The 27,484-nt window shown below is 34.9% G+C and overlaps 2 protein-coding genes and 1 non-coding gene across 3 annotated transcripts; 1 reads left to right on the plus strand and 2 right to left on the minus strand.

The window, feature by feature from the left end:
* Positions 1-1,594: 1,594 nt before the first annotated feature.
* On the minus strand, positions 1,595-1,668 carry TRNAV-CAC. The gene has a single exon. It is a non-coding gene; the product is annotated as a tRNA-Val (tRNA).
* A 14,804-nt stretch (positions 1,669-16,472) lies between these two features.
* On the plus strand, positions 16,473-19,458 carry LOC125221136. Its single transcript, XM_048123259.1, has 2 exons — positions 16,473-16,965; positions 18,902-19,458. The coding sequence occupies exons 1-2, from the start codon at positions 16,729-16,731 to the stop codon at positions 19,136-19,138; spliced, it is 474 nt and encodes a 157-aa protein (XP_047979216.1). The 5' UTR covers positions 16,473-16,728; the 3' UTR covers positions 19,139-19,458.
* Positions 19,459-19,643: 185 nt separating this feature from the next.
* On the minus strand, positions 19,644-25,771 carry LOC125221363 (protein S-acyltransferase 8-like). The gene is made up of 5 exons (XM_048123482.1): positions 25,302-25,771; positions 23,592-23,721; positions 21,583-21,888; positions 21,218-21,451; positions 19,644-20,559 (listed from the first exon to the last, which is right to left on the minus strand). The coding sequence occupies exons 1-5, from the start codon at positions 25,436-25,438 to the stop codon at positions 20,080-20,082; spliced, it is 1,287 nt and encodes a 428-aa protein (XP_047979439.1). The 5' UTR covers positions 25,439-25,771; the 3' UTR covers positions 19,644-20,079.
* Positions 25,772-27,484: the final 1,713 nt, after the last annotated feature.

Genomic DNA, 27,484 nt, shown 5'->3' on the forward strand with positions numbered 1-27,484 from the left:
TTCAAACTAGATTTCTATCACACGTGTCATACTATTTTATTAATAAATTAAGTATTTCTTAGGTTTTTATTTTAATATTGAATTCATATGTAATGTGGTTCAAAACAATGCTGGAGATAAGTTTTACAGTCATGCATGAAGACAACCTTTGATGATGATATCTATGTGACATTTGAATTCTTATTATAGCATAATGATTGTAAAAATGTCAACTTTATTTATATGTATATGTTTGTAAAAATGTATGCAAGAACATTAGGATTCGGCCTTATTTTGCCTCGGCTTTTATTTGTAATTATTTATTTAAAAGATGAAAAATGAAATAAATTAATAACTAGTAGAATGGTTTTTATAAATTGATTAGCATAATTAATTTTGAGATTCTATAATTTATCTAATTCATCTGTATTTTATCAAATAAATCAACTAATTAATTATATGATTACTTTGTATGAATTGAGTTGAGATAAATAACTTGGTTATATCTTATAAATTTAGTAGTATATAATTAATAAACACTCCAAGGGAATGCGATTTGTTATATTGTAAAAATTACTACTACTTTTTATTATCCTCTTAGTCCAGTTATACATGTTTTATTCTGCCGTTTTGGTATGTATGTAGTGCATGTCTCACATCTCATTTTTACTATATATAATATAATAAGTGGTCTTTGTATTCCATTTTATTATAAAACTATATAAAAGTGAAGTCTGTATTCTGCCGATTTTTTCCACTCACATTCTTCCAAATTTATTAAAATTTGAGTTGCACATATTTCATGGATGGAGGAAGTATTTCAAAATATGTGCGAAGCGAATTTGCTATCTCTACAAATAACTAAACATTTTCACCCTTGCCCCATACTTCATGACTAAGACCTATCAAATTTCATTTGTCTTTTACCTTTTGAGCTTTCACGTCACATATACCTTCATGTAACTAAATTTTTGGGTCACTAAACGACAGTTTATATTGAATGTGAATTAATGGATTGATTTGATTAAATTCAACGAATGTATGACTAGGATGGACATAAGTTAGGTTAATGTAGCTCTTAAGAGAAGCATGATGGTCACCAAACTTGGGAGAAAGATGCTTTGTATTTGAAGAGTGAGTATTGGAAGTATGTGTCTATATAGTTAGACAAACCATTAATGCTCCTTTAAATTAAGATGGCCAAAATTCTTCCATTCATGCAAAAGAAAGTAACACCCACAAATTTTTTTATCGATATTTGTAAAATATTTTAGGTTCAATTTAAGTGAAGCGTTGGGTCCTACCACCTAATCGTTGTTTGTGGTCGGAGTCTAATTGGATTCAATGGTCGTGAAAAAGCAGAGGTGTTGAGACGATGAGAAATATATACTCCTATTTATTTGAGCGAACTAAAATTACTATAACTTACGGTAAATAATCAATTATATATAGTGTGTTTTTTATTGTGTGTAATACAAATATTTAAAATCAATATAAAGTACTCCTAGTTGTAATAGTAACGCGCAACTTTAAAAATTATCAATAGTCATAACTATTTTTTTTTTACTTTGGTAATCTTCTTAGCCATCACAAAAAATATTCAAAAATATAGAAATGTCTGAGCCCGGGTTCGAACCGGGGACCTCTAGTGTGTGAGACTAGCGTGATAACCGACTACACCACCCAGACAATTATGTCTTATTTATCTTGTTTTTAATAATCAATTATCACGGAGTTCATTTTGTAAAAATGTAGATAAAACTGAGTAGGAAATATATGGATTAAATCTCCAAAAAATGAAGTAAACGAATATATATGAATATATAAACAATACTACGATGTAAATAGAAACTGAATTGGGCCTGAACAAAAGTCATAGTAATCTCTAACAAAAAAGTGAGAATGAGGAGTAGCAAACTACTAACTTAAATAAATTGGATATTGATGTCTATATAGGATATCAATTTTCTTGTTCCATTGGATATATTAGTTATTGATGGAGGTTACGGTTAACGGTTAATTAAATCAACGCTTTCCATTAATTGATGGTTAGTCCAATAATTTTTTAAATTGAAATATAGTATATTAATTTTTCAATATTTTGCAATTGTTCAACAATGATCAAAATAAAAAACTATAAGACAAAGCCAATAATGACGTGACAATAAAAATGGCGTTGTTTCAGACAAAATTATGCCATTTTATTTGATTGTTGATTAAAATGGCACTGATTTATCTGAAACGACGTAATTTTGTGTCATGTTCGTTTTGACTTTGATCATTATGGGATATTAGTGAAAGCATAAAAAATGTCTCTTTTTTTTAAAGACAATTTTAGTTTGATGAGTCTAGGGTTAAAGAAGGATATTGTTCTTGATTCATAATTTTTTAAAAACCCAAGAAAGTATTTGTATTTCGGCCCAAATGAATAAAGAAGACGGTACATAATTTGAAATGGCCCAAAAGACTTATTTAAGACTCCTTTCACTATTATAAGAGTAAATCTCACAAATATTTTCTTAATACTATAACAAACACCTATCATAACTTGGGAAAAAGCGTTAAAAGAGTTAACTAAAGAAAAAATAAAGTAGAAAATGAAAAAAAAGTTAGAGGGATGGAGAGTAAAGTATGTAAAAAGAAATGTGCTGACTTTCATTAAGAAGAGAAATGACCGCACTATTGAGTATTTAAGGCTCCTTGCACTATTTATAAATCTCACAAATATTTTCTTAATAATGTACTGAAAAGAATTTCACCTACACAAATATTTTTCTCATTTGTTAAGTCATTCTTATTTATATATCATAATTGAATTTAATTAAATTATTAAAAATGACATAAATTATTCTTCATTTATAACTAAAATCTTAGTATTATTAATTTTTAATACTAGTAGTATATATACTTTATGTTTGCTTGATACATCGAATACTTTTAATTAAAAGTTTAAAAGTGGTATCATACAGTATTATTTATTCATTCATTATAATTTTTTAAAGTATAATACAGTAATATACTCAAGGAACTACTCCATTTAGACTAGGCACACTGCAATCGCATGTACAATTAGAATTTAGACCTTGCTGGTGCGCTACTAGTGTCGTGTGCAGGAGGGGGGATTGTTGGTGATTGTGTTCCTATTCTACCATTTTTAAAGAGATGAGAATAATGTACTAAAATTGGAGAGAGCCAGATTCAGAGATAGGGATAGCGAATTAGCGATATTGGGATAGGGATCGGGATCGGGATTGGGATTGGGATTGGGATAAGAGAGAGCTAATTGGAAATTATGTGTGGAAGGAAGGCCGTCCACAAGGTGTAAGGCATTCATTTGTTTCACAAATGCAGACCCCTTAACACTTTTTTTAAGATTTCTTTAGAGCATTCATAATGGTGCGGATGTCCCGCCAGACATTCTAAAAACACCTCCTACCATGTCATAAGGACATCCCACTGCACATGACGAACATCCCCAAGGACATCCCGACGGAAATCCACAATAATACAAATTCACAAATTCACCAAATTAAACAAATTTACGGAATTAAAATTTCGACATGAATACGGGGAATATGCAACGATTTTTTTTAAAAAAAGCATACATATTTAAATTAAAAAAGTACATAGTTCAAATACATGTTATGCCTTGAATCTCTATAGTTTGCCGCTAGCCGAACGGGGGTCTCGCTAATACATGTGTTTGCAACGGTATGATATGTTTTTGTTTTAGGCCTTCATTTTCGATGATAATACATGTGTTAGAGTTTTTTAAAAAATCGTATTTCTAGAGTTTGCAACGAGCCGTATATATAGAGTTTGTAACAAGCCTTATATATAGAGTTTTAAAAAAAGTTAAATTTAAAAATTGGGACGTCCGCCGGCGACGTTCGTCAGTCCGACGCAATGGCGGACGTCGCGCGGATATCCCGGCGGACATCCCGGGAGCGCCGCAGATATCTGATGTCCTCACCTCACGTCCGTGTCCGCCCCTCCGTCGCCTAATGACGGACGTCCCGACACGCCGGTCGGACGTCCGCCGGATGTCCGCCTTAGCAGATGCTCTTATGAAAAAGTAATATTCACAACCTACTATCTCTTCCCTTAATTATTCATAAGAAGCACAAATATTTTTTTAAATCTTTTTTTCATTTCTTTTCAGTTGTATTTATTTTTTCCATTTAATTGAAAGCTGAAAATATATAATTGAAATCAAAAAAATACTAGTAACATTTTTTGTAAGCGGTTCTGATACAGCAAAAATTAGAGAGATTTATTGAGTGAAAAAATTATGGGTTTTGTAGGGTATTTTGTAGATGAAATAGTTGACTTCAAAACAATAAGCCTACTACTAACCAACTATTTTCAGTATATCTTTTAGACCATCTTAAACTTGATTTATAAAATATTTATGAACTCCAGCGTTACAACAGTCCTTGATAATCAACAACAAAAGAAAAAGAACTAATTTCATCATATATAAAGCACACACACAAATGTGGGTATGTGTGTTTTTGTTCTATTAATGGTGGTACGTAGGGGATGATCCAGTGTTGTTAAGTTCTTCAATCACCGAATATGCGGATTTCCCAAATATTGGCACAATTTGGTTGCCTCTCATAATCACGCGGTCTTTCTATTTTATAAATCGTGAGTGCTCTTTCACAAAACTCGATGCAATCCGTACTTGGTGTCAATAGGTCATAAGTCGGCGTTACATAATCGTCACCTCTTAATTCATTTAACGTGCTTCTAAACCGAATCACCACTTGATCGCCATCCCTCTCTCGGGAGTTGGAACTTTTGCGTTTGAAATTCCTGACTCGATTATCGCGATTGATAAGCTCAATGGTTCCTTAGCTGATGTGATGTTTGGGATGAATTGAAGGGTGTGGATGTTAGAGTTTGTATACTAGAAATCACGTTTCGAGTGATTGAATACTGTAAAACTCTTATTTTATTTTCCAAGGAATAAAACAGATTATTTTTGTCATAATGTTGTTATGTTTTACATTTAATGGATGTTAATGCATGTTTAAATGTATAAGTTAACTTAACAAAGTCTAAGTCTTTGTTTTAGTAGACCGGTTGTGGGCGTCGTCCACTTTAAGTCTTTGAATTTCACAACCTAGATGGAATTTGACTATCCATCGAGAAAGGTTGCAATGTCACTCCGCATATTTCTAAGCCTTACTGAAATAAGATGACATTAGTGTGGTATAGCACTGAACGGATCTAACAGCAAGACTTGTCCTTGGGCTATCTACTGAAAGGCGAGGTCTTGATAATATTTGTTTCTTAATCAATGTAGGTTAGCATTGAGCATACGGTATTGATTATGCACTACTTTGACTTATCAAATAGTGCGGGTTTTTCGTAACCCAATTATCCTGATATATTGGGTAGTGGTGATCAATATCTAGCGGTGCTAGGATTGCTATTATATTGAATCGTGCACGAGGAGAGTCTCGTTTGATAATGTCCTCAAGAGGAGTGCGAAACAAGGTTTTATTATTCGGAACCTAGTTAGTTGGAGTTTGATTACTCTATGAATAATAAATAAGCGTTTCATGCTGAGTCCACTCTTGGAATTAATAAGAAGTTAGTTAATTAAGTCAATAGCAGACATTAATTAATTAATGGACATTTTAATCTTAAGCACCGGAAAATGAAAGTTAAACGGAAACCCGGATTACTTGTAATTTCGGATTTGGATGGGGAGAGTTCAATATTACTTCTGTAGTGGCTGCTCGTAATATTCCAATTATAACTTATACTCCCTCCGTCCCAAGATAAGTGACCTACTTCTTTTGGGCACGGGATTTAAGGAATGATATTTAAATAAGTTAAAGTGGAGAGAGTAAAGTATAAGAGAGGGAAAAGTAGAGGAGAGAAGAGAGAATAAAGTAGGTGGAGAATAAAGTAAGAGAGATGACTTTTTGCTAAAAATGGAAATAGGTCACTTATAGTGGGACACCCCAAAAAGGAATACAAGTCACTTATCTTGGGACGGAGGGAGTATTAAATTGTGGGTTCAATTTAATTAGTAAAAAGTAAATTGGATGAGTCCATATCCAAAACCTTCCATAGATCCCTGTCTGGGCCCAAAAGGAACTTAATATAAATAGGAGAATAAATGAGACAAAAATAACGCAATTTCATTATTTGTATTTTTCGAAAATTTCAGCTTCCCCAGCTGTACGAATTTTCGAATTCTCTCCTATTCCAAAAAGGATTTCTTTTGTCTTCTTTATTTAAGTCCTAATATTCTAGTAAGATCAGCCCACACTGATATTGGGATACGTTCGGGAACCAGAGAGAAGATTTGTGGTCTAGTACTCAAAGCATCACGTGGAGAAGAAGCTAGCCATCTTCAATTCTTTGGAGAATTAATTAGGTATTTTTCTGCTCCGTAGAAAAGCATGTTTTAGGTTTCATTATTCTTAAAGCATGATTAATTCAAGTTATGAGCATGATACATGTGTGATGCACTATTTATTAGCACTAAAAATACCTGCAAGTTTACAGGGTAGATCTAGTATAGCTAAAGGTCAGTACCGGGATATCGAACACAGGGAATAAGATTGCAACTGTCTATCATATACTAAGCGTCATATACTATCTAGAGACACACATTATTTTTGGTTTTTGGTTTTATAAACTAGACATAAATATAAATAAATAAAATAAAATAATACAAAACAGGCTAAAGAATGTAGAGTTTTGGGATCCAACTAATATAACCTAGTGATGATTAATCTCATAGAACCTTTACCTTTATGTGTCTCCAGGATTATTAGGAAAGTCGCGATTATCAGATAAGCCCCCTCTCGAGTGTACCTATCCAGTAGATTAGACTCTAACTATCAAAGTCTCCTTCTAATAGATTAGATTCTAACTCCTTAAGTTCCTAAGACTCAAGCCCTCACAAAGGGTCCCCTCTCTCGAGTGCAGATAAACCTATGTGTTGTACTCGTTCCTTTTACCACGTAAAACTAGCTATCTCTCGATTAATCTAGTTAAACGAACATAGTTCTAAAGTTGGCCAAACAAAAGAACAATAAAAGCACAAGAACAAGCAAAACAATCACAAGAGCTAGGAAAAAGTTCAATTCAATAAATCAAAACATGTTCATAATAGTCTTCACCAAAAACCATACAAAAGATATTTAACTACTCATAGACAAGTAGTAAAAATCAATAAAAGTACTAGACATGAAAGAAATTGATAAAACCCAAGGTTGAATCTTCAATCTTCAGTCTCTCTTGCCTGGATCTGCAGAGCTCCGCTCCAATGGAAGATGGATGAATTCGGTGTGGAATATGGAATGGAAGAAGGTGTAGAGAGGGAAGGATTGGAGGCTATGAGATAGAGATTGTGAATTAGGTTTGGGTATTTATAGACTAGAAAAAGGGTTTTTGAATGGTAAAAATTATCCTCCAAGAAATATAAAAGATATTATTTTCGAATTCTTCAATTAATAGGAGAGATTTGAGCAATAATTTATTCCTTCCTTGAATTTCCGCCTAATTTCCGTCAGCTTTGACTGCACTGCGCAATGTTCGTAGAATAGTCATAACTTTCTCCACAGAACTCCGATTGAGACGTGCGAGATGTCCACGCGAAGCTCTTTCGAAGACGAAGAGAATGATATGAATTAAGCACTGATTGGACTTCAAACTCGCTGGCAGAATAGGCTCGAACAGAGGCTGCTGCACCTTGGTCTTTTTGCACCATTTTCTATCTTTTTCTATCATTTATCAACAAACACATTAAAAATACCAAATGTATAACATATGCAATTTAAGAACATAATTTTCATGATTGACATTTAAAACGAGTCAAATCTAACCCTTAGAAACATGCAAAATCCGTGTTTGTCAATGTGATAATTACACGAATAGGTTTTGTCTAAATAATCTGCTAAATAGATCTGATTATTATGTAATTGATTTATGTGAGCGCTTCCGCTGCCAGCCCCTTCAATGGATGCATAATAACTCCGTGTAGGTGTTGTCATTAAAATTGGATTTGGAACAAGATTTTTGGACTAATGAAGGAGTAGCAATAGTGGTTTTGGGTGATGAGATCAAAATTATTGAGGAGATGAGAAGAATTATAGGAAATGATGAGATGATTGAAGTTGAGATATACTGTATGTTGTTGTTGAGGCTATTTAATGTAAATCAGTATTCGATTGTTTTGTTTGGATGCGGACGTCCGCCGTTAGGCGTGGGGGGCGAGGACGCGGACGCCCGGTGAGGACACCGCTCATCCACGGCTTTCCGGCGACGTCCCTCGCGACGTCCGTCATTGCGTCGCCGACGCGGACGTCCCGGTTTTCTTTCTTTTTATTATTATTATAAAAAACTCTATATATACGGCTCGTTGCAAACTCTGTATATACTATTTTTTTAAAAACTCTAACGCATGCATTATCGTTGGAAATTAAGACATAAAACAAAAACATATCATACCGTCAGACCGTTCGGCTAGCGGCAAACTATAGAGATTCAAGGCATAACATATACTTTTTTTGAATCGTTTTTTGGTTTGGGGTGATTTTTTTTAAAAATCATTTAGTACTTTTTTTAGTTTAAATATGTATGTTTTTTTTAAAAAAATAAAATCATTGCATTTTTCCTGTATTTGTATCGAAATTTTAATTCCGTAACGTAAATTGCATATTTGTGAATTTATTTTATTGCGGGAAGTCCGCGCGGAAAGTCCTTGGGGATGTCCGCTATTGTGCAATGGGAAATCCTTATGACGTGGCAGAATATATTTTTGGGAAGTCCGCAGCATTGCGGATACTCTAAGTCAGCCTATGAAATATATCGTAAAGTTAAGTATAGTTTGCAGTTGAAAAGTGAGTGCTGCAAGTGCTATTTGTATAGCTCACGTGGTTAGAAAAAAAATGTTCCTTGACAAGAAAGTACAATGGTCATTTATGGTCGGAATCTAAGAGCATCCCCATCTGTGCTCTTAGCTAAGAGCACGGAAGTAGCCCGGACCCATTTTACTCCTTGTCCTTAGCTAAGAGCACAACACCCACATCCGTGCTCTTAGCTAAGGACAAGCTCAAGGGTCCCACCATTTTATTATTCAATTTAAATAAAAACATTTCCACAATATTAAAATGCATTAAAAATACCCGAAATACTATTACAAATTACAAAATAATTAAAAATTACATAATTAAAATCCTAAATATTAAAAATTACACAATTAAAATCCTAAAAATTAAAAATTACACAATTAAAATCAATAAAATTAAAAAGGCGCACTACTTGTTGCCGAATTTCGCCCAAATGTGATTGATTAGATCTTTTTGTAGCTCAGTGTGGGCTCTTGTATCGCGCATTGTGTGTCTTCTTTCGATCCTCTCGTTCACCGTCGTATGCACACCTCGGCGTGGGGGAGACCTCGCGGTTGAGCTTCCGGCTTCATCCTCGTCGTAAAAGTTAGCCGCCATCGGTCCTTCGTCAGCTATAATCATGTTGTGCAAGATAATACACGTGTACATGATGTCGGCGATATTCTTAACGTACCAAAGCCGAGAAGGGGACTTCACAATGTTGAATCGGCCTTGAAGGACACCAAAAGCTCTTTTGACGTCTTTCCGAGCAGACTCTTGACGCTGCGCAAAAGGAATCCGTCTTTGCTCTTGTGGATTGCCGAACGACTTCACAAAAGTCGACCACCTTGAGTAGATACCATCGACGAGATAGTAACCCATGTGGTATGCATTTCCGTTGACGGTGAAGTCGATCGCCGGTGCTACACCATTCAAAACATCATCGAAGAGTGGTGAAGAATATAACACGTTCAAGTCGTTGTTGGATCCGGCAACACCGAAATATGCATGCCAAATCCATAGGCGGTAGTCGGCGACCGCTTCAAGGATAAGCGTTGGGCCGCCACCTTTGTCGCCGCTTAAGTGTTGCCCCCTCCAAGCAGTCGCGAAAACCGGGAAAACCGTGGACTGTTTCGTGAAGACGAAGCAACCGTTGACGATCGTCGGTGGTGGGTGCCCGAAGGAATTCCTCGCCGAAAGCAGAACGAACGCCATCGCAAAAATTCTTGAGGCATAGGATTCCAGTTGACTCACCGACATGCAAATACTCGTCGAAGAGGTCAGCCGTTTGCCCAGTAGCAAGTTGTCGGATGGCACAAGTACACTTTTGCAACGCCGTGAGACTTTGCCGACCGGTTGCGTCTGCACCTTCTTGAAAGTATTCAACGCGGGTGGACAATGTGTTGACAATACGCATAAACAACCGTTTTGACATGCAAAAACGGCGCCGAAAGTAATCTTCTGGATACCGCGGCTGGTCGGAAAAATAGTCGGCAACGAGCCTTTCATGGGCTTCCTCTCGATCACGAGGGATGTAGCGACGTTTTGCTCTAGTTGGTTGAGGAGGAGGGGCGGGGGTATTGGCGGCGACATAGGCTTCATAGGCGGCACGATATTGTTCATAATATTCTTGTTCTTCGCGCTCCGCTTCCGCAATGAGATTGGTGAAATCCATTTTTGAATTTTTTTAGAGAGAGTTTGGGTGAGAAAAAAAGATGTAGATGATTTAGTATGAAAAAGTATGAATGAGAGATAATTAGATGTGAAAAGTGGATGATGAATGTGTGTATTTATAGATGATTTTGGGATAAAAAAAATCACAAAAATTCAAAAAAAATGTCCATAAACGGCTCTATTTTTTGGGAATCCAAAAATAATTTTTTTTATTTTTTGGTATTATTTTGAATTATGTATGATTTTTTTTTTTTTAAAAAAAAGAAAATTCGAATTTGGCTGCTCAGCGGCACGGACGTGCTCTTAGCTAAGAGCAGCGCCGTGCCGCTGGCACAGACGGACGAACTCCAGCAGCGAACGAGGTCGTCCTTGCCGCTGGTACGAACGGATGGACGGCAAAAAATGCACCGCTGCGAATGCTCTAAGCGCGGTAAGGAAAAATGACAGGAGACGAGACTCGAGATGTTTGAGTGATATGTAATACTCCAATCGATTTAAACAGTCATACGTATGCGTAGCTTAATAGGTCACACAATTATATTATTATACTACTTAGATCATTTATGTTTGTGTGTAATATTTTTAAACTAATGACTAAGGATATTTTTTGTCATAGACAATCTAGTAAAATTATACTACTATGCTGATAAGACCAACATTTGTCTTAGAAAAAGATACTATTCCCTTCGTTCCATAGTAATGAAATATTTTTTTAAGACAAAAAAATTAAGGAAAAAATGTATAATACATTAGATAAAAAGATAATAAATTAGGAAAAATGAAAAAACAGATATAATAAAGGTGGAAAAATGTGTTAGTTACTGTTTACAAGTAAATGAATCTACTAATTAAGTGTAGTATAAAAAAACGTTGATAACAATTGTCTGAGCCCGGGTTCAAACCAAGGACCTCAAGTGTGTGACCGACTACACCATCCAGGCAACTAATGATACACTTTTTTTGTTTATTTAAACAAGTGTAAAATCAAAATTAAAATCAAAATCAAAAGATGTCATTTAAATATCTCTTCATATATTAAATAGGAGTATATTATCAAGATTTTAACATGATTTATTTTTACTCAATACGTTGAATGTTTTTACTGAATATTATTAAAAGTCTAATATTAGTTATTTACTTATTTTTTAATAAATATATAAACAATTAAATTAGAACTCAACCCAAACCCACTAAATCGTGAATGCAACCAACACACCAAATTGTTTGCTGAGGAGGGCGGTTAGATTGGGCGCAGGAAGTGCTTTTTATATTTAAACTAAATTTAAATTCATTTTCGTATAAATATAGTAAGTATTAAGTAGTAATTTAAAAAATAAGTGTAAAATTTAAATTTAAAGTAAAATTATTGGTGTAACATATATAAAAAATGAATTTGAAATTGATATAAATGATTAGAAATAGAGTGAATAATGACTTGTATTGTCAATGCCCCTAAAAATAAAATCGACGGAAACTTGATTTATTAAATTTGAGTAAGTGAGTCAGCCTTACAACAACCAATATCAGGTTGTGGACTGTGAATAACAAAGTATAGTACTAATGTGGGGGTGTTTGTTGTATCAATGGCGGGGAGGAGGTGGCGATCCAAGCTCATGCATATCATCAATCACCGAAATCGCAGATATCCCATACACAGTCACTACTTTGGTATCCCTCAATAAAACGCTATCTCTGACCTTATAACTCGCGAGCGCGCTTTCGCAACTCTTGACGCAATCCGTGCTCGCCGTCAGCAGCACGTAAGTCGGCGTCACGAAGTCGCGACTCTTCACCAGTCCCAGCGCGCTTTTAAACCGCTTCACCACTTGATCGTACGACACCTTGCACACTTGGTACGCGCCCTTCTCCTCGGGGCGCCCCCGCCCCAGCGCGCGCACCACGTGCGCGCGCGTCTTCGTCGCGTTTACGATTCCCGCCTCGATTATCGCGATCGACAGGGTGAACCGGTCGATGGTCGATGTGATGGAGGGATTGGATTCGAGGACGCTGAGGCATAGCTTCTCGTCGATGTTTTTGGTGTAGTTGGAGCAAGCTTTTTGGACCAATGAGGGAACGGCAAAGGTGGTTTTGGGTGATGAGAGTAGAATTATTGAGGCGATTAGGAAAATTGTGGGAAATGAGATTATTGAAGGAGACATTTTTTGGGGGATATGTTGGTAGTAATGGTGAGGCCTATTTATAGTACAAAGGTTTATGAGATGAAATTTCATGGAAGAGAGCGTGTGCATTAATTATCTGTTATGCAATGGGATAACAATAAAATCTAATCTCTTACTCCTATCACAGTTACTATGGGTGCCAAATTTGTTTGTATTATTTGACTTTTGGGTCACCAAATTTCAAAGAATAAAGAGAATAATAGTGAGCACCACTCTTACGTTTAAACTTCTTTATTTTGTTTAGTTTTAATATATCAAAATTATTATAAATATTATTTTTATTTTGTAAATTTCATAAAAATTAAAGTTTTATCTATTGTTCTATTATTTATTTGAACAAATTCAGGTGCATAGAGCTGGTTCAAGGCATATATACTACAGCTGGTTAGACTATAGTAATTGTGATTTTACTAGGATAGAAGCACCAGCTGGTGCAATGCATATATATTAATGACCAACAAAATAATCTTTAACACGCAAAATATAGGATATTCATTGCCACCACACTGTTCTTTAACGCGCAAAAATTGTAGTAATTGTGATTTTACTAAGTAATGCTTTAATGGACAGTTGGACACCATTATATTTGTTATAATACAATATATATGGAATTTAAGTCGAGTGTTTATTAAATTAAAGTTTTTAAAATATTTGAGGAGTATCAATTGTAATTGAAAAATATGAGTGTCAGATTTGAAATATTCATATTCATTATAGTAACATTAAATAATTATCTCCAATATGTAATAATAAGACACATTGTGTGTATGAGTTGGTCAAGCGAAAAGAAGTAATTTCAGATGTCAAAGGTCTCAGTCAGATGCCAAAGATTGCGGGTTCGAGCCCACCATGTTGCGATAAAAAAAAATTATATTCACTTACCAAAATAAATAAAAATAAGTACATCATAACTAACCAAATATTTTATTATCTAATACTCCTTTCGTCGCACCGAAGATGATCCGCTTTCCTTTTTAGTTTGTCCCAGTTAAGATGATACATTACTAAAATAGAAATATCTTTTATCTCTACTTTATTCCATCTCTCTTACTTTACCCTCTCCACTTGACACATAAAGTAAATTACATCAAATCTCGTGCCGCTCAAGGAAGGGGTCATCTTCCTTAGAACGGGGGAGTACTATGGAGTACTTTAGTTATGTGATTTAAATTTGTTCTTTAGTTATGCACTTAAATTTGGTTTATTTTTTATCACTTATGTACTTTCTCTATCTCTAAAAGTAGGAATTTTTGAAACAACATTGTGCGGGTTTTAAATTAATTTAGTAAAAGAAAGATATAAAGAAAAATGTATTAGTGGAAAATGGATCTTACCTTATTAGAGAGAAATAATTTTTTAAAATATTATATAAAGTTTCTATTTTTAGGAGATGGACCAAAAAAAAAATAATTTTTATTTTTAGGAAACGAAAGGAATTCATATGACAATCAAATGTATATTTGGTTACGTATGATAAATCCTATTGTATAATGATGTACCATATTGTAGTAATAATTTTAAATTTAATGTTATGATAAAGTCAGTTCATTGTTAAGTGTATATAATTTGAACATGTAATACACAAATGATCCTTGTCATGCAACTTTCATTTTTTGTTGGATAACTTTCAATTTATATATGTTGTTTAATTAGTAGGAGTATATAATTTTCAATTTTTTCGCATAACTCCGAGTCTGTCCAAAACATACTTGTTGTTCATGAGGAGTTCTTTGCCCGGCTACCACTCCAGATTATTTGGGCTCTCAATAAGACTATCAATGTTACTGACCAAACTCGAGAATTTACTAGATAGAGAACCTATATAGCCTAAAAATCCTACACTAGTTGCTTTTACTGCCGACGCGAGATATTGGGTCCGTAACACTAATTGTAATGATGCAAACGTAACACTAATTGTAATGATGCAAAGAAATCATGAGAGGGCTTATTGAGGTATGGAGGGAAAGGTGATTTTTTTTAGTAAAGGTCAGAACTGGTCCTGAACATATGTTCATTTTATGATTTTGGTCTTATACTTTATCTTTTGAATTTTTGCATCCTGAATATTTTAACTCGGGTCACAATTGGTCCTAAACTAACAATTCCGTCAATTTTTAAACGGTTTTAACTCGATTTTAATGGTTTTAACAGTCCCATTCGGGTTAAAACCGTTAAAAATCGGTCAAAATCGGGTTAAAACCGTTTAAAAATTGACGGAATTGTTAGTGTAGGACCAATTATGATCCAAGTTGAAATGTTCAGGATGCAAAAATTCAAAAGATAAAGTATATGACCAAAATCATAAAATGAGCATATGTTCAGGACCAGTTTTGGCATTTACTCTTTTTTTTTTAAATATCTTTAAGTACTAATGGATTGCGTTATCAGAAATATTAGTTCTTATAATATGTTGCTAGATACAGAGAGGTGAAATCGTGTATAAATTTTGATGTAGAAATGCCGGAAAATTTGGAAAAAGATGTGTGTGTTTTTGTAAGAGGTGAGGGAATATCTTAAATTACAAGCGTGGCTATGACGATAGAAGATGCTAGAATGACAAATGATATTGTTGGAAGTATGATTTTGTTGTTCATATTAGGGTTTGCTCCATTTTGTATGCAGATATATTTGGTGCTTGATTCATGGCTTGGCTCTGGATTGGCTAGAGCTTTGAGTATACTGAAGTCGAAGGTGGAGAATGATAGTCTTCTTGTAATCTCTATGATAAAGGGAATTTTGATGTATTCCGTATATATCTAATAATTGTCACTCTATAGTTTAGAAAATCCATTGTTTGTTACACCTTTTGACTCAATCGGAATTAAGTATATAGAAAAAAATAATTTTACAAATAATTTTTAGTTTATAGTTTCCAAGTTGCTGTATGATAATATATATTGTGCACTTCTTATTTCTCTAAACTATTTTGTAAGGGCATTAGCAATGGGCCCGATTCCTAGAGCCGATGGATCGGCCCCCCAATCGCCTTCCACTGGTCATCATAGTGGGGAGGGAGCCGATCTCCCTTCTCCTTCGCCTTCGCCGTTCCGCCGATAAATCTGCCAAGCCGATGCACCTATCGGCTCCGCATCGGCCCGCGATAGGACTCCATTGCGGAGTCTCGGGTTGATGGTGGAGCCGATTTTCCTTTTTTTTTAATTAATTTTTTAATTTTCTTCTCCTATATAAATACCTCAATCCTCTTCATTTCACACACCCACATCCTTCACTCCACAATATTTTTTACTAGAAATGTTTAATTTCACCCACAATTCGGATTCGGGTTCGGATTCCGACATCGGCGAGAGCAACCCCATCATGCACTCCAACATGATATGATTGAAGAACTTTGGTCACGGAGGGGCTGGTGTTTTGTTTAAATTCGTTTCTCATAGTATTCTGTTTTCCAATATTGTAATACATCAAAGAATGAATTTATTATGTAATTTTATTTATATTATTTAGATATTTATGCTTTTTAAAATTTTTGAAATGAAATAAGATAGGCTCTGAGATAAGCTCTGGGATGTGCTTTTCATAGTAGAGGGATAGGTTCTGGAATGAGCCTGCTAACTAACGTGGTAGGAAAAAATGGAGATAAGCTCTGACCCTAATTGAATTTCCCTATGATTTTGATAAAGAAAAAATAAGTCTTATGAGAGTACAATATTTAATTAGATAGCTAAAGCCAATCTTAATTTCGAGATAGTACTATTCTTATTATTGAATCAGATTTTGGATAATATCTTAGATTAGTCTACTCCACTATTTAAAAAAAATGAAATACTAATGGGGTATGTCCATAGTTGCATAGAGCAGATGATTTGAAGAGACTGGTGATGATATTGAGGGCGTTTTTCTCGATTTTGTTTCATCAATAAATTCATCTACATAAAACAATTATCGAATTCCTCATCGATTCATCTTCAACATACCTAAACCTCTTCAAATTGTAGCTGTCTGCAATTTCATTTTCGAGCCCTAAATAAGTTTCATTGCAGAATTTTGGGTTGTATATATGTATTTGGGTGGAGATTATGGGTTTCTTTAAGAAAATCGCGGGCTTGTTTGGGTTAGCGAAAGACGAAGACCAGCAGCACCGCGACGGCGACGCTGCTCCGCCTCCCTTCTCTGTCCCATCCGCCGCGGCAGCTACTGCTTCAGCTCACCATCTCCCTCGCAGAGGCTTCAGTGTTCCTGTTCAGGTCCCCGTCGAGCGGGGCCCGCCCCCTCCTCTTCTCGTATTTTGCCCCTCCGGAGATGGTGGAGTTCAGGTATGCTTTGCTAGGTATTATTGCAATTTTTAAAATTTGCTGAATTTACGCTTTGGCATCGCTGATTAGGCGGAAATTTTGGCTAAGTTGATAGGGTTTGACTATTGTCGTCGAAAATTGAGGTTTGTAGATCTGATGAGTGATCAATCTGTGGCCTGCAATTTGCAAGTTTGTTGATTTTTGACTAGTTTTCTTATAACAATTAGATGATGAGAGCTACGATTTTGTGAATCTAGTGGACTTGCCTAAAATGTGTTTGTCGTAGTGTGGAATCATCACAAGCCCAAAGTGCACACTGCATCATGTAAAAGAACGAGGTGGAGAAAAAGGATTGCTAGGGAATTTAATCATGAAAAGTTTGTCAATGTGGTGATCAACTTGATACTGTGCTTGTGTTGAATGCCATGTTCCCGACTTGTGATCTCTGTGTGTGTGGTTTCCAATTCAAATCAGAATCTTGATATGTGTTAAATAGTTGGGGATTTGGCTCTTTAATGCTTTAGCTACCAAAGGTTCTGTTTAGTCTACAAATGAGCAGATATGGCTGGAAAGAACATGAGTTTTCTTAAAGAAGGAGATGGATACAGTTACAAATGTAAAATATTAGATGCTGAATTCTCTGTAAGTCTTTCTGATATCCAAACAAGTTGCATGGGTGGAGGAAGAGCTACTCAGGATGATGTTGCCAGAAGGAGGGCTGATAGGTTAAACTTCAATTTGTTCTTGTGCCCATTACCCATTAGGGGAAACTGTGTTGGTGGTTTGTAAGTTATCCAAAAGGGTAGGTAGAGGAAATCAAATGTTGATCTTTATATATCACTTCTTTGTGGACCCTCCAGCTTTTTGTTCCTTGGAGAAATGTGAAATTCCATGGTTTCTATACTTCATTAAACACACATGTATGATCCTCTAGAGTCTTGCTTGCAGAACTTGTTCGGTTTTTTTTTTAACTACATCCATGCTAAGACTTTCCTTTCTTATTTTTGCTTTCTTTGGACATGGAATTTTTATGGCCTTTGATTACGGATGTGAAAGATTAGTCATATTTATGTAGGGCTGATAAATTTTGGAATACCTAGAGGAAACTGGTCTTGTATTTGAATACCATGTATACTTTATTTTCTCAACGAAGAAGAAAATAGAGCTTAATGCCTAGAAACTCTTGGTAGGAGTTATATAATTTCTATACTAATTAAAAGTTTAGAAGGTAAATTGTAGCATAAACTGAAGAGAACTTTCTTTTGCAAGAGCAACTGATACGTACTAGGCTACAAATGGAGAATATATGAACATCGTAGTCTGGGGTTGCTAATATAGTAATATTCCAAGACCTGCATGCATATCTTTCTTAGTCAATTCAAAATGAGCTTTGGTGCTTTTCATTCTCATCTCTAGATATGTGTACTTACTTGCTTACTGATCAAGTAGACAATGATGAGGTAGTAAGTCTGGTGCTTAAAGAGTGCATGCAAAATTGTGATTCTTAATCACATATTGGGTGAAACATGCATTTGGTTACTTGTGCTTGAAACTTAAAACACACAAATAGAGATGAATGTTGACTAGTTGAGCTCACAACCTGCTTACTACCTCACATGTTTGTGGTATCAAGCTCCAGTCAAGCTTACTCTATGTAAATTGTGATATCAAGCTCCAGACAGCTTAGAGCTGGGCTGATTGGCTTTGCAGCTCTCATTGCTTGGTTTAATGTCTTTAGTTGCACAAACTCTATGTAAATTGTGATATAATATCCTATCCTAGTTTCTCTTATTTACTGCTACTAGATGCTTATTCTTCCTAATCTTCCATTGCTATATAACTAAGATTTATATTATGTGCGAACACTGCTAAGCAATTACTGTGGTATCACTTTTGTCTTTACTGGTGTCAGTAAATTTCTGCATATCTCTCCTTAACTACGTTCCTTATTGCTCAGGGCTTGAGGTGGTACACGAGGCGCCTTAGAATAGATGAAGATGGAGATGTTGCAGATGAGTTCCTTGATGAAGTGCCCCCAGAAACGTCAAGAAGTGTGGAAGTGCATCAGAGCCCTGCACCAAGGTTTGAAGTGAAGTGCAGCACGAAACCAGCCAAAGTGAGGAAATTAGAATTGCTACCTAATGGTAAAATTCAACATCTCGTGGAGCACCAAGGCAGGCTGGAGTGGCTGTAAGTGACGTGACCTCTGAGAAGGGCATAAATTACACTTCGAGATTGGTTTCCATATTATTCATGTTGGTCCGAGTTTTCTTAACACTAACTGTGCCATGATTCCTTAAGAAAGAGATAAGGGACTTCTGTGTATCACAATTCTTCAATATTGTCGTTCCAATCACATTCATCGATTGAGGAATGTGCGAAAGACAACAGTCCTCTGCTGTATCATCAAAAGTTCTTTTGCACAACGCCAAACTGTTACATATACAGGATATTGTGATCATGTTGTGTGACTCTCGTCTCATTTCTTGTCTTGTGTTTGGTTTGTTCTGCTAATTGTGTTTGTAGAGCTGGATGTTTATGCCGATTAAAGCTTGTACCAAATGGAAGAAACGATGAAATGAGTAAAACCCAAAAATTCAATGAAGAGACATCAACAAACGAAACACCAGAAAACTTTAATGTTGTCGGGAAAATGGTATTTTTTGTGCAGTTTCAAGAATGGGAATTAATGTAAGGTATTGATTTACAACAGAATCATATCGATTTACAACAGAATATAGTTGATACAATGTTGATCGTGGTAAAGCCTTGAAATAAATATCTTGCCAAATCTATGTAAAAAAGTTAATTACACAAAGAATACCGATTCATAAAACCCACACGACTACAGACACCAAATAGGACTGTTTGGGGAAAATACAAAAGTAAGGAACCTTCACATTTTTCATAAAAATAATAAAAAGAAGGTAAAGATTAGTTTTTGGTCCAAGGCGCAAGAGAAGAATGGTAGCACAAATCATAGCCTAAACAGGTAGTAAAAAGGAATCATCTCGGCCTTGAATTGAATATAAGATGGCATTTTTCTTCCAATATCAAAATGCAAAGATGAATATCCTTCGAGTTTGCAAGTTTACCGCTTTACGTCCGGTGCCCGCCTACTGCTCTTCAGCACACTCATTGGAATGCTTCTTTCGGAGTAACAAAGCTGCCCTCGTTTCCAATTTCCCAGTTACCACTTTTCCCCCAACTTGTGCGTCGCGTTGTTTCTAATTGCACGGCAGGGGGCCTTCTGTTAGAACCCAACACAGAATCTACTTCAGATAAATTGTGATGGGGCACATCGCTTCCTCTACTACGAATGTCTGCTTCAATGTCTTCAATGTTATGACGCTGTGAGATCTTCAAAAGATCTCCACCGATGTCTAAATCATCTTCCACCTTCATACGTCGGTCATCTCCCGTTTCCTCTGGCTCAGCATTGTCCCTAGAAGTAGGCATCGGTGGCCTCTGGGATTCCTCCTGCACCAAAGCTCGGAAGTTGTTCTTTGAAGGCTTCACCTTTGTACAAAATACTTCGAAAAAGTTGTTTAAGCAACCACGATTATAGACATTGATCCTGTTGTCAGCTCTGTACCGGAAGTTCTCATAGGTAGTCTGCAGCGAAAAACTAACTAGTATTAATCTGAAATATTTGCTCAATGCAAATTTCAATAATAAGACTACAGATTCTCTGTATTTATAGCTATCATCCGATTCATCCTTCCAAAACGGAATTAAGTAATAAAATGGATAGAAAAGGCATACATATGGCACCAAGCATTTTCAGCAACTGATGTACGGAAAAGTAGGGACTTGATGATCCGTTGATTGGGTTTTAAGATTATGTATAAAAGCTATTACTCCCCCTCACATCAACATTAGCTGTACCCTCCAACTCAAATCGATCTAGTGGAGCAAATAAAGATTACTCCAAAGTCCAAACCCTTCCTATGGCTGAAACAATATGCTGCGTGCACCCTTTTTCCTCCTAGCTTGTTTTCTACCAATCGAATATTAACTAAGAAACCATATTTTCTTTTCTGCCTCAAAATCTAGCCACTGGGAGATGATGCCTAACAAATAACCCTAAATAGGCTCTCTCAAGTTCTATTTCGGTATTTCCTCAAAATATAGTCAGTAAAGTGTCAGAATGCAAGTGAAAGGACCAGCACTTATAAGATCAGCGTTAGAAGATCTTTGTCGAGTTTCAAATGATGATATTACAGTAGAAACAAGAAACTGAATCTCAGAATGTTAAAAATTGGAAGCAAACCTGATTAGTGCTTATTAGATAAAGGTGAAATCCAGTCAGCCCACCGACAAACCATAATGATATGAAACAGTAACCCATCAGAACCACGGATGCAGGAGATTCCTTCATTGCCTTCCACACAGTACCTTTATGATCATCCATCAAAACCTTGACATAGAAAGCTGATATTGAAAACACATAGATGCAAAGAAGTGCTGCCGAGGAAACGAAACAGAAGAAATAACGGTAGTTTCGCTGCACATTCAGTTAAAGAAAGGGAGAAAAAGAACAAGTTAGGCCTGATTAGCTGCAATGTGAGAGATAAAACAGAAATTCAGAGAAAGTAAGGGAAGATAGGAATAACCAATTTGAAGAAGATATCTTACCAATCCTATGCACTGGCCTACCCAAGGGCAGTGATGATCAAAACGCTCGACACAATTATTGCAAATCGAGCAGTGTGAACAACGAGGAGGACGATATAACATACAAGTATCACAATATTTAACTCTGACAGGGAGCCCATTGACCATTACTTCTTTGGTTCGTGGGAACTGGAGGCTTGGTGTCTGCCTTCCGCCAATCTCCACCGATGCAGAATTATCATAACGAATATCTTCTTCTGGAGGATGTGAATTGCGTGGCACAATTCCGGGGTCTCGGGATGATGTTAGAAACAACAAGACTAGCACCTATATTAATTAATATGAGATAATCATAAGCCACAATATTGCAATAGTACATAATCTCTTTGGATAATCACATTGATCAAAAACGAAATATTGATGATAAAATGGTATAGATGATTAATAAAGTATAAAAGATAACCACATTACTTGCTACCATAGAAATAGTGAGAACCATGTAGATAAATCAAAGTTCAGTCACCTAAATAAATCAAAGAACCATAAAAGAATCTGCTTCAATGCATTCAAACAGGCTCCTTCCGAACTTCCATATAGCCATGTAATGATGTAAATTTAGGTTAACAAAGGAAATATCTCAAGACAATATATTTTAAAGGTTATTGGCTGCCATTGCAGAAAAAAGAATGTGCAGGCACCAAGTAGATAATACTCCCTCCGTCTCATTTTTCTATTTTGGTGTGTCCACAAAACATAGTCTCATTTCCAAAAATGAAAATTTCTCCCTCATACTTTACCCACTTTTTCTCCTCTCATACTTTATTCACTTTTTCTCCTTCTCACACATACTTTACCAATTTCTCATTAAAATCCGTGCCATCCACGTATGGGACTATTTTTCGTGGATGGAGGGAGTACACCCTCCGTCCCTTTGTAGCTGAGTCGTATTCCTTTTTGGGTTGTCCCACTATAGCTGAGTCGTTTCCTTTTTTGGCAAAAAGCAACAACTTTTCTTCTCTTTTACTTTACTCTCACCTACTTTATTCTCTCTTCATCTCTCTATCTTTTTCCTTTTCTACTTTATTATTCATTTACTTAACTCACTTAACACAACTTTTCTTAAATCCCGTGCCGAAAAGAAACGCCTCTACTACAGAGGGACGGAGGGAGTACTACTTAGCATGCTCACAATACACATGTATATGTATATCCATGTATTTCATACAAGCTCGCAATTAGATATCTTGTAGACTCGACAATAAAACAAACTTCACTCTTCAAAAGCCATTCCATGTTGTGTGAGCTCATCCATAATAGGCATATAACAATAAGATGTTGTGTATTTCTGGTGCTACAAGTTAGACTGTTAAAAGTAAGTGGAGCTTTTGCTACAATAAGCCTCTAGCCCCTAGCATCTGTGATACACAAAAGATCAAGATACGGAACCCCGTGTTTCAATAGAGATGAGCATCACCATTTTAAGAGCATCGAAACCATAAGCAATGCCTTGGATCAAATATCAGAATCACAGAAACAGAGAGTATTGTCCAGGTATCCTAGAAATTTACCCAGGGAGTTGTAATGCTACAGTATAGTTATTTGACATGGTTAAGATCGTATTCATTTAGTGGATCATTTTTCAGATAAATTATACTCCGTAAACCATATCTTCAGAACACCAGTCTATAACATACTGTAATTTTTTTTACAGCAATGAGCAATCCCAAATTAATTAGCAATTCTGATTAGGATGAACAGGGCTGACAAATTATCATATACTTACTAGCAGAAAAACCACCATCGCAGATTATAAACCAAAATGCAGGAGGATGCATCCATTAGCAATGAGCAATCCCAAATTAATTAGCAATTCTGATTAGGATGAACAGAGCTGACAAATTATCATATACTAGCAGAAAAACCACTAACGCAGATTATAAACCAAAATGCAGGAGGATGCATCCATTAGCAAACAATTTAGGAATTCCCATAATATTTACTAAATAACCAGGAGAGATATAGGAACTAACATGAATGGTGAAGACTATAGCAGCTACAATGATTGCATATCCTGCATTATAGGATGTGAATTGATGCCGAAGATGCCTTGCAACAAAAACACAAAAGATAACGACACGAGCAAATATGCCAACATTTCCACTTTCAAATCCTCATAGTCAATGAGGAAGAAGACACTTTTTCATCATTTTTCAACACAAATGTAACCTTACATCAAAATATCATATACAAGTTCGTTTAGAAGTTCTGACTCTGTATGAAGGTAATAATTTGCACAACAGTTAGATAGATAAAAATCAGAAATAAATCATACTACATCCCATATCATATGCTTCAATGGATATCTCTTGTTTCCGTTTAGTCCTATTCATTCTAGATTTGTTTAAAACAGTATAGCGTGTCACTACCACAGGCAGAATGTTTCATAAGTGCGCAAAGGCATGCATAAGAAATTTGCCAATAATGGTAATGAATAGGCAAATAAGAACCGCTTAGTCAAGCACAATGAAAAGATAACAAAAGTCTAATGTGACAATGAATAATCCGTTGCAACAGATTTGGCCCAAATATTTAGTTCCAGTTTAGAGATTCTGCACGAACTGTCAAAGCCACCAGCATATAAAATTAACTTTCTTTTTCTATTAAGAAAGTGAAACGCACAGTGGAAATACTAATACATGATTGCAAAGTCCGTACTTAAGCAATAGTATTATTTCAAAGATCTGAGGAGCAAACTTTGATATTACAGAATATGACACTCAAAAAGAAGTCTCATACATACATAAAAAAACAAAATAATGTCTGATGTTACAGGTACTGAAAGCCCTGTTTAACATTATATCTCTTGTGTCATTCCATAATAACAGACCAAGCATGAGTCACGGAAGATCTTGATTTTGATAGGTAAAATCGTGAAGGTATAAGAGCTACTTAAGGCAGATGGATTACTAGAGATCTCATCGTCATCAATTGGTAACCAAAATTATATTATATGTTAAACACCAAACTCCACAAGCCTTCAGTATAATTTTTATTTCATGAGGGGAAATTTACATTGAGTGATAAGATATATTGATAAAATATACGATTGAGTATTTGAAGGATAAGATGATCAAACAAGCTAAAAATTAAGCAATCCATCAAAGTAAACAGAGGATTAGCTAGGATTAGTTTTATTAATCCATCATATCTATCAAAGTAAACAATCCCTGGAGATATAAGATTGATAATAAGACATGGTACTGATTCTTAATTGTTCATTATCTTGCACAAACAACCAAATGGTTTAATTTTATGTGAATTTAAGGAGCATATCATAAACATGAGCTATATGACAGCCATGTTATTGAGATCAGTTAAACCTCATAGTTGCACTACTAGTTAAAACATTCACATGATCCATCTCAAAAAGTAGACCGGGGAGACACAGAACTCATCAAATCATACATCATACCTATCCTTGAGTCCTTACAATTGAGAATTGTAACACGAGAACGGTAAAGTGGAAAAGATTCAACTATATACATCTCTACATGTATCCTCACACAATCAATCAAAGATACAAAAGTGCATAAGTCAGTAGCACAACAACGTCAAATTAAGTACAACATAACTGCAAGATTAGAATTAGATGCCAAAAAGTAACTTCACCAAATACAAAAAACAAGAACTTGAGAACCAAGAATGAAACTAAATAACCCTAATTTTAGCATGCCATCAGCTATGAAGCTAAGCTGAAAAAGATAACCTCCCACAAAATTAAACAGACGCCCATAAAAATTAAACTCAAGAAAATGAGAAAAAACGGAAGAAATCTCACATTGTTACCCTTCCATACTTGGTGCACGCGCTTAGCCATTCAGCACAAAAGGTACTAAAAAAGAACCCAGAAAACAATACGACGCCGTTTGCCAGCTATGCCGGAAGCGAATCGAAGATTTCAAACTTGGACACTCTGCTCATCTCACAGAAACGGTGAGAGTGATCAATTGTCTGCTCCCACCGTTTTCTTGCTGTTTGTTCTTGTGCGTAATAATTAGAGGAGGTTGAATTTGAAAATGCAGCGACTTTAATATGGGGTTTTTTAGGGATTTTGAATAGTTGAGGGGTCTTCGTCTTCGCTCTTCTGATCTGTGAGGTTTTGGAGTTTTCAGGCTGCGAACTCAATTTTACTGTATTTTTTTATTTTTGGAATGTTTTTGGGGGAATGAGTTCTTTATTTTTTTCCTCTTTAATTTGACTTACCTAGTAAATCAATGCACTTTTTTATGGAATTGTGTCACTAACTACACAATTAAGTAATTAACATAGAGGAATGGTTTGTGATTAGGTAGTTTAATTTGGCAAATAAAAGATTTTGATGATTGATTATTTTGGCTCAATATTTAATGTTGGCAAAAAATTAGGTATAATTATCGTTTTAATTAGATTTTTTTTAATTTCATATCAGTTTTATAATTTTTAAAATTGAAATATAAATTTATAAAATTATTAATTTTTTTAGTCCTTCTACGGTAGTCAAATTTGAAGCTAATCCGAATGTGACAACAAAACAACGTTAGAAAATCGCGGCATTATATTTGTGAGTGTTAGTTGAAATATGTTAATATATCTAAAAAAACGACGTAGTTTTGTTATCATATTATATTTTATTTTGTTATTGTTTTGATTTTGCAAAAAATTAAAAATTTTGTAATTTTATAGCATTTCAATTTTTAAAAGTATAAACAAATCAGAAGGGTTACTATACTATTTAAACGATACTCATCAATGTAAATTGAATTTAATCATTTAAGTGGAGCTTCATTTGAATAGGAATATTTCATACTTGATTCTAAGATTCTTGATTAAAACGAGTACTTTGAATAGCATGTATCGACAATGACATTGATCGAAGTCTAAAATATTTAGAGCTAAGTGGTAGACATGACATGAGAGTGTGTTATGCTACTTCAAGAAATAGTCATTTTGCTACAGTCACAGTTGCTAAAATACTTATTGATAAGTGGATAGAATCATAAACAAATAAATAAAAAAAGTGCGTATTCGTGCAGCAATCCAAAATTAATTAATTCTATTACACAAACACATTTGTATAATTGTATAACAGGATAAATTGAACTTAAACACATAGTACATGAATACATCACATTTAATGTAACCGTGTAATCGTTGCGATGGTAAAATTGGAAAGTTTTATTTATTTATTTTAAAAGCATAAATAACAAGAGTCAATTTGTAGTGCGTATTTTTAATAAATATGACTATTTTTCACAATTATCTTAGTATATTTTTTTTATGAATGTTATTTTTAAATAAAAAATTGACTATTCTAGTTTCTAAAATCATGAGATTCGCATAAGTCAACAAAAAATTGTAATTTAAATACTATAGTAATTATCTTATTTTACAAACCTTTTTTTCTTTTTAGGTTAATATAAGTATATAACTGGATAATCTAGATAAAGCGAATTAATCTTTTAGCATATGAAAATGTAAATTCTTTTTAACTCCTTTTGACTACAATCTTTTTCATTTTACCAAATTAAAAATGGCTCTTGCATGTTCCCAAAATATAAGAATCAAGTAGTGATGAAAATAGAACGTAACGATTTTGCCAGCACAACTTCTTTTAATATGTATGAAAAATAATTATGTTAAAGTTATTTTAACAGCATTGATTATTACTCTACTACTACTTTTTTTAGAATAATTTAGGTCCGCAGCTTCGGCCAGTAAGCCTAATTACTCCACTTTGCTAATACTATGTATGTACTACTATTAATAAAATAAGTTCACTAACTATTATATCGACACGTGTGTCTAACATGAATATATTTGTATGTCAATTAAATGTAGATATACGTATATTTTTTATTGACATAATTATTAATTATCAATATAA

The sequence above is a fragment of the Salvia hispanica genome, chromosome 4 (genome assembly GCF_023119035.1).
Source record: "Salvia hispanica cultivar TCC Black 2014 chromosome 4, UniMelb_Shisp_WGS_1.0, whole genome shotgun sequence".
Taxonomy (NCBI): Eukaryota; Viridiplantae; Streptophyta; class Magnoliopsida; order Lamiales; family Lamiaceae; genus Salvia; species Salvia hispanica.

Excerpts from the sequence above, each read along its gene's own strand:
- LOC125221136 (XM_048123259.1), top strand. The coding sequence starts at position 16,729 with ATGGGTTTCTTTAAGAAAATCGCGGGCTTGTTTGGGTTAGCGAAAGAC. Across the intron at positions 16,966-18,901 it reads CCGGAGATGGTGGAGTTCAG|GGCTTGAGGTGGTACACGAG; the intron begins GTATGCTTTGCT and ends CTTATTGCTCAG.
- LOC125221363 (XM_048123482.1), bottom strand. The coding sequence starts at position 25,438 with ATGGCTAAGCGCGTGCACCAAGTATGGAAGGGTAACAATGTGAGATTT. Across the intron at positions 21,889-23,591 it reads CTATAGTCTTCACCATTCAT|GTGCTAGTCTTGTTGTTTCT; the intron begins GTTAGTTCCTAT and ends TAATTAATATAG. Across the intron at positions 21,452-21,582 it reads TAGGCCAGTGCATAGGATTG|CGAAACTACCGTTATTTCTT; the intron begins GTAAGATATCTT and ends CTGAATGTGCAG.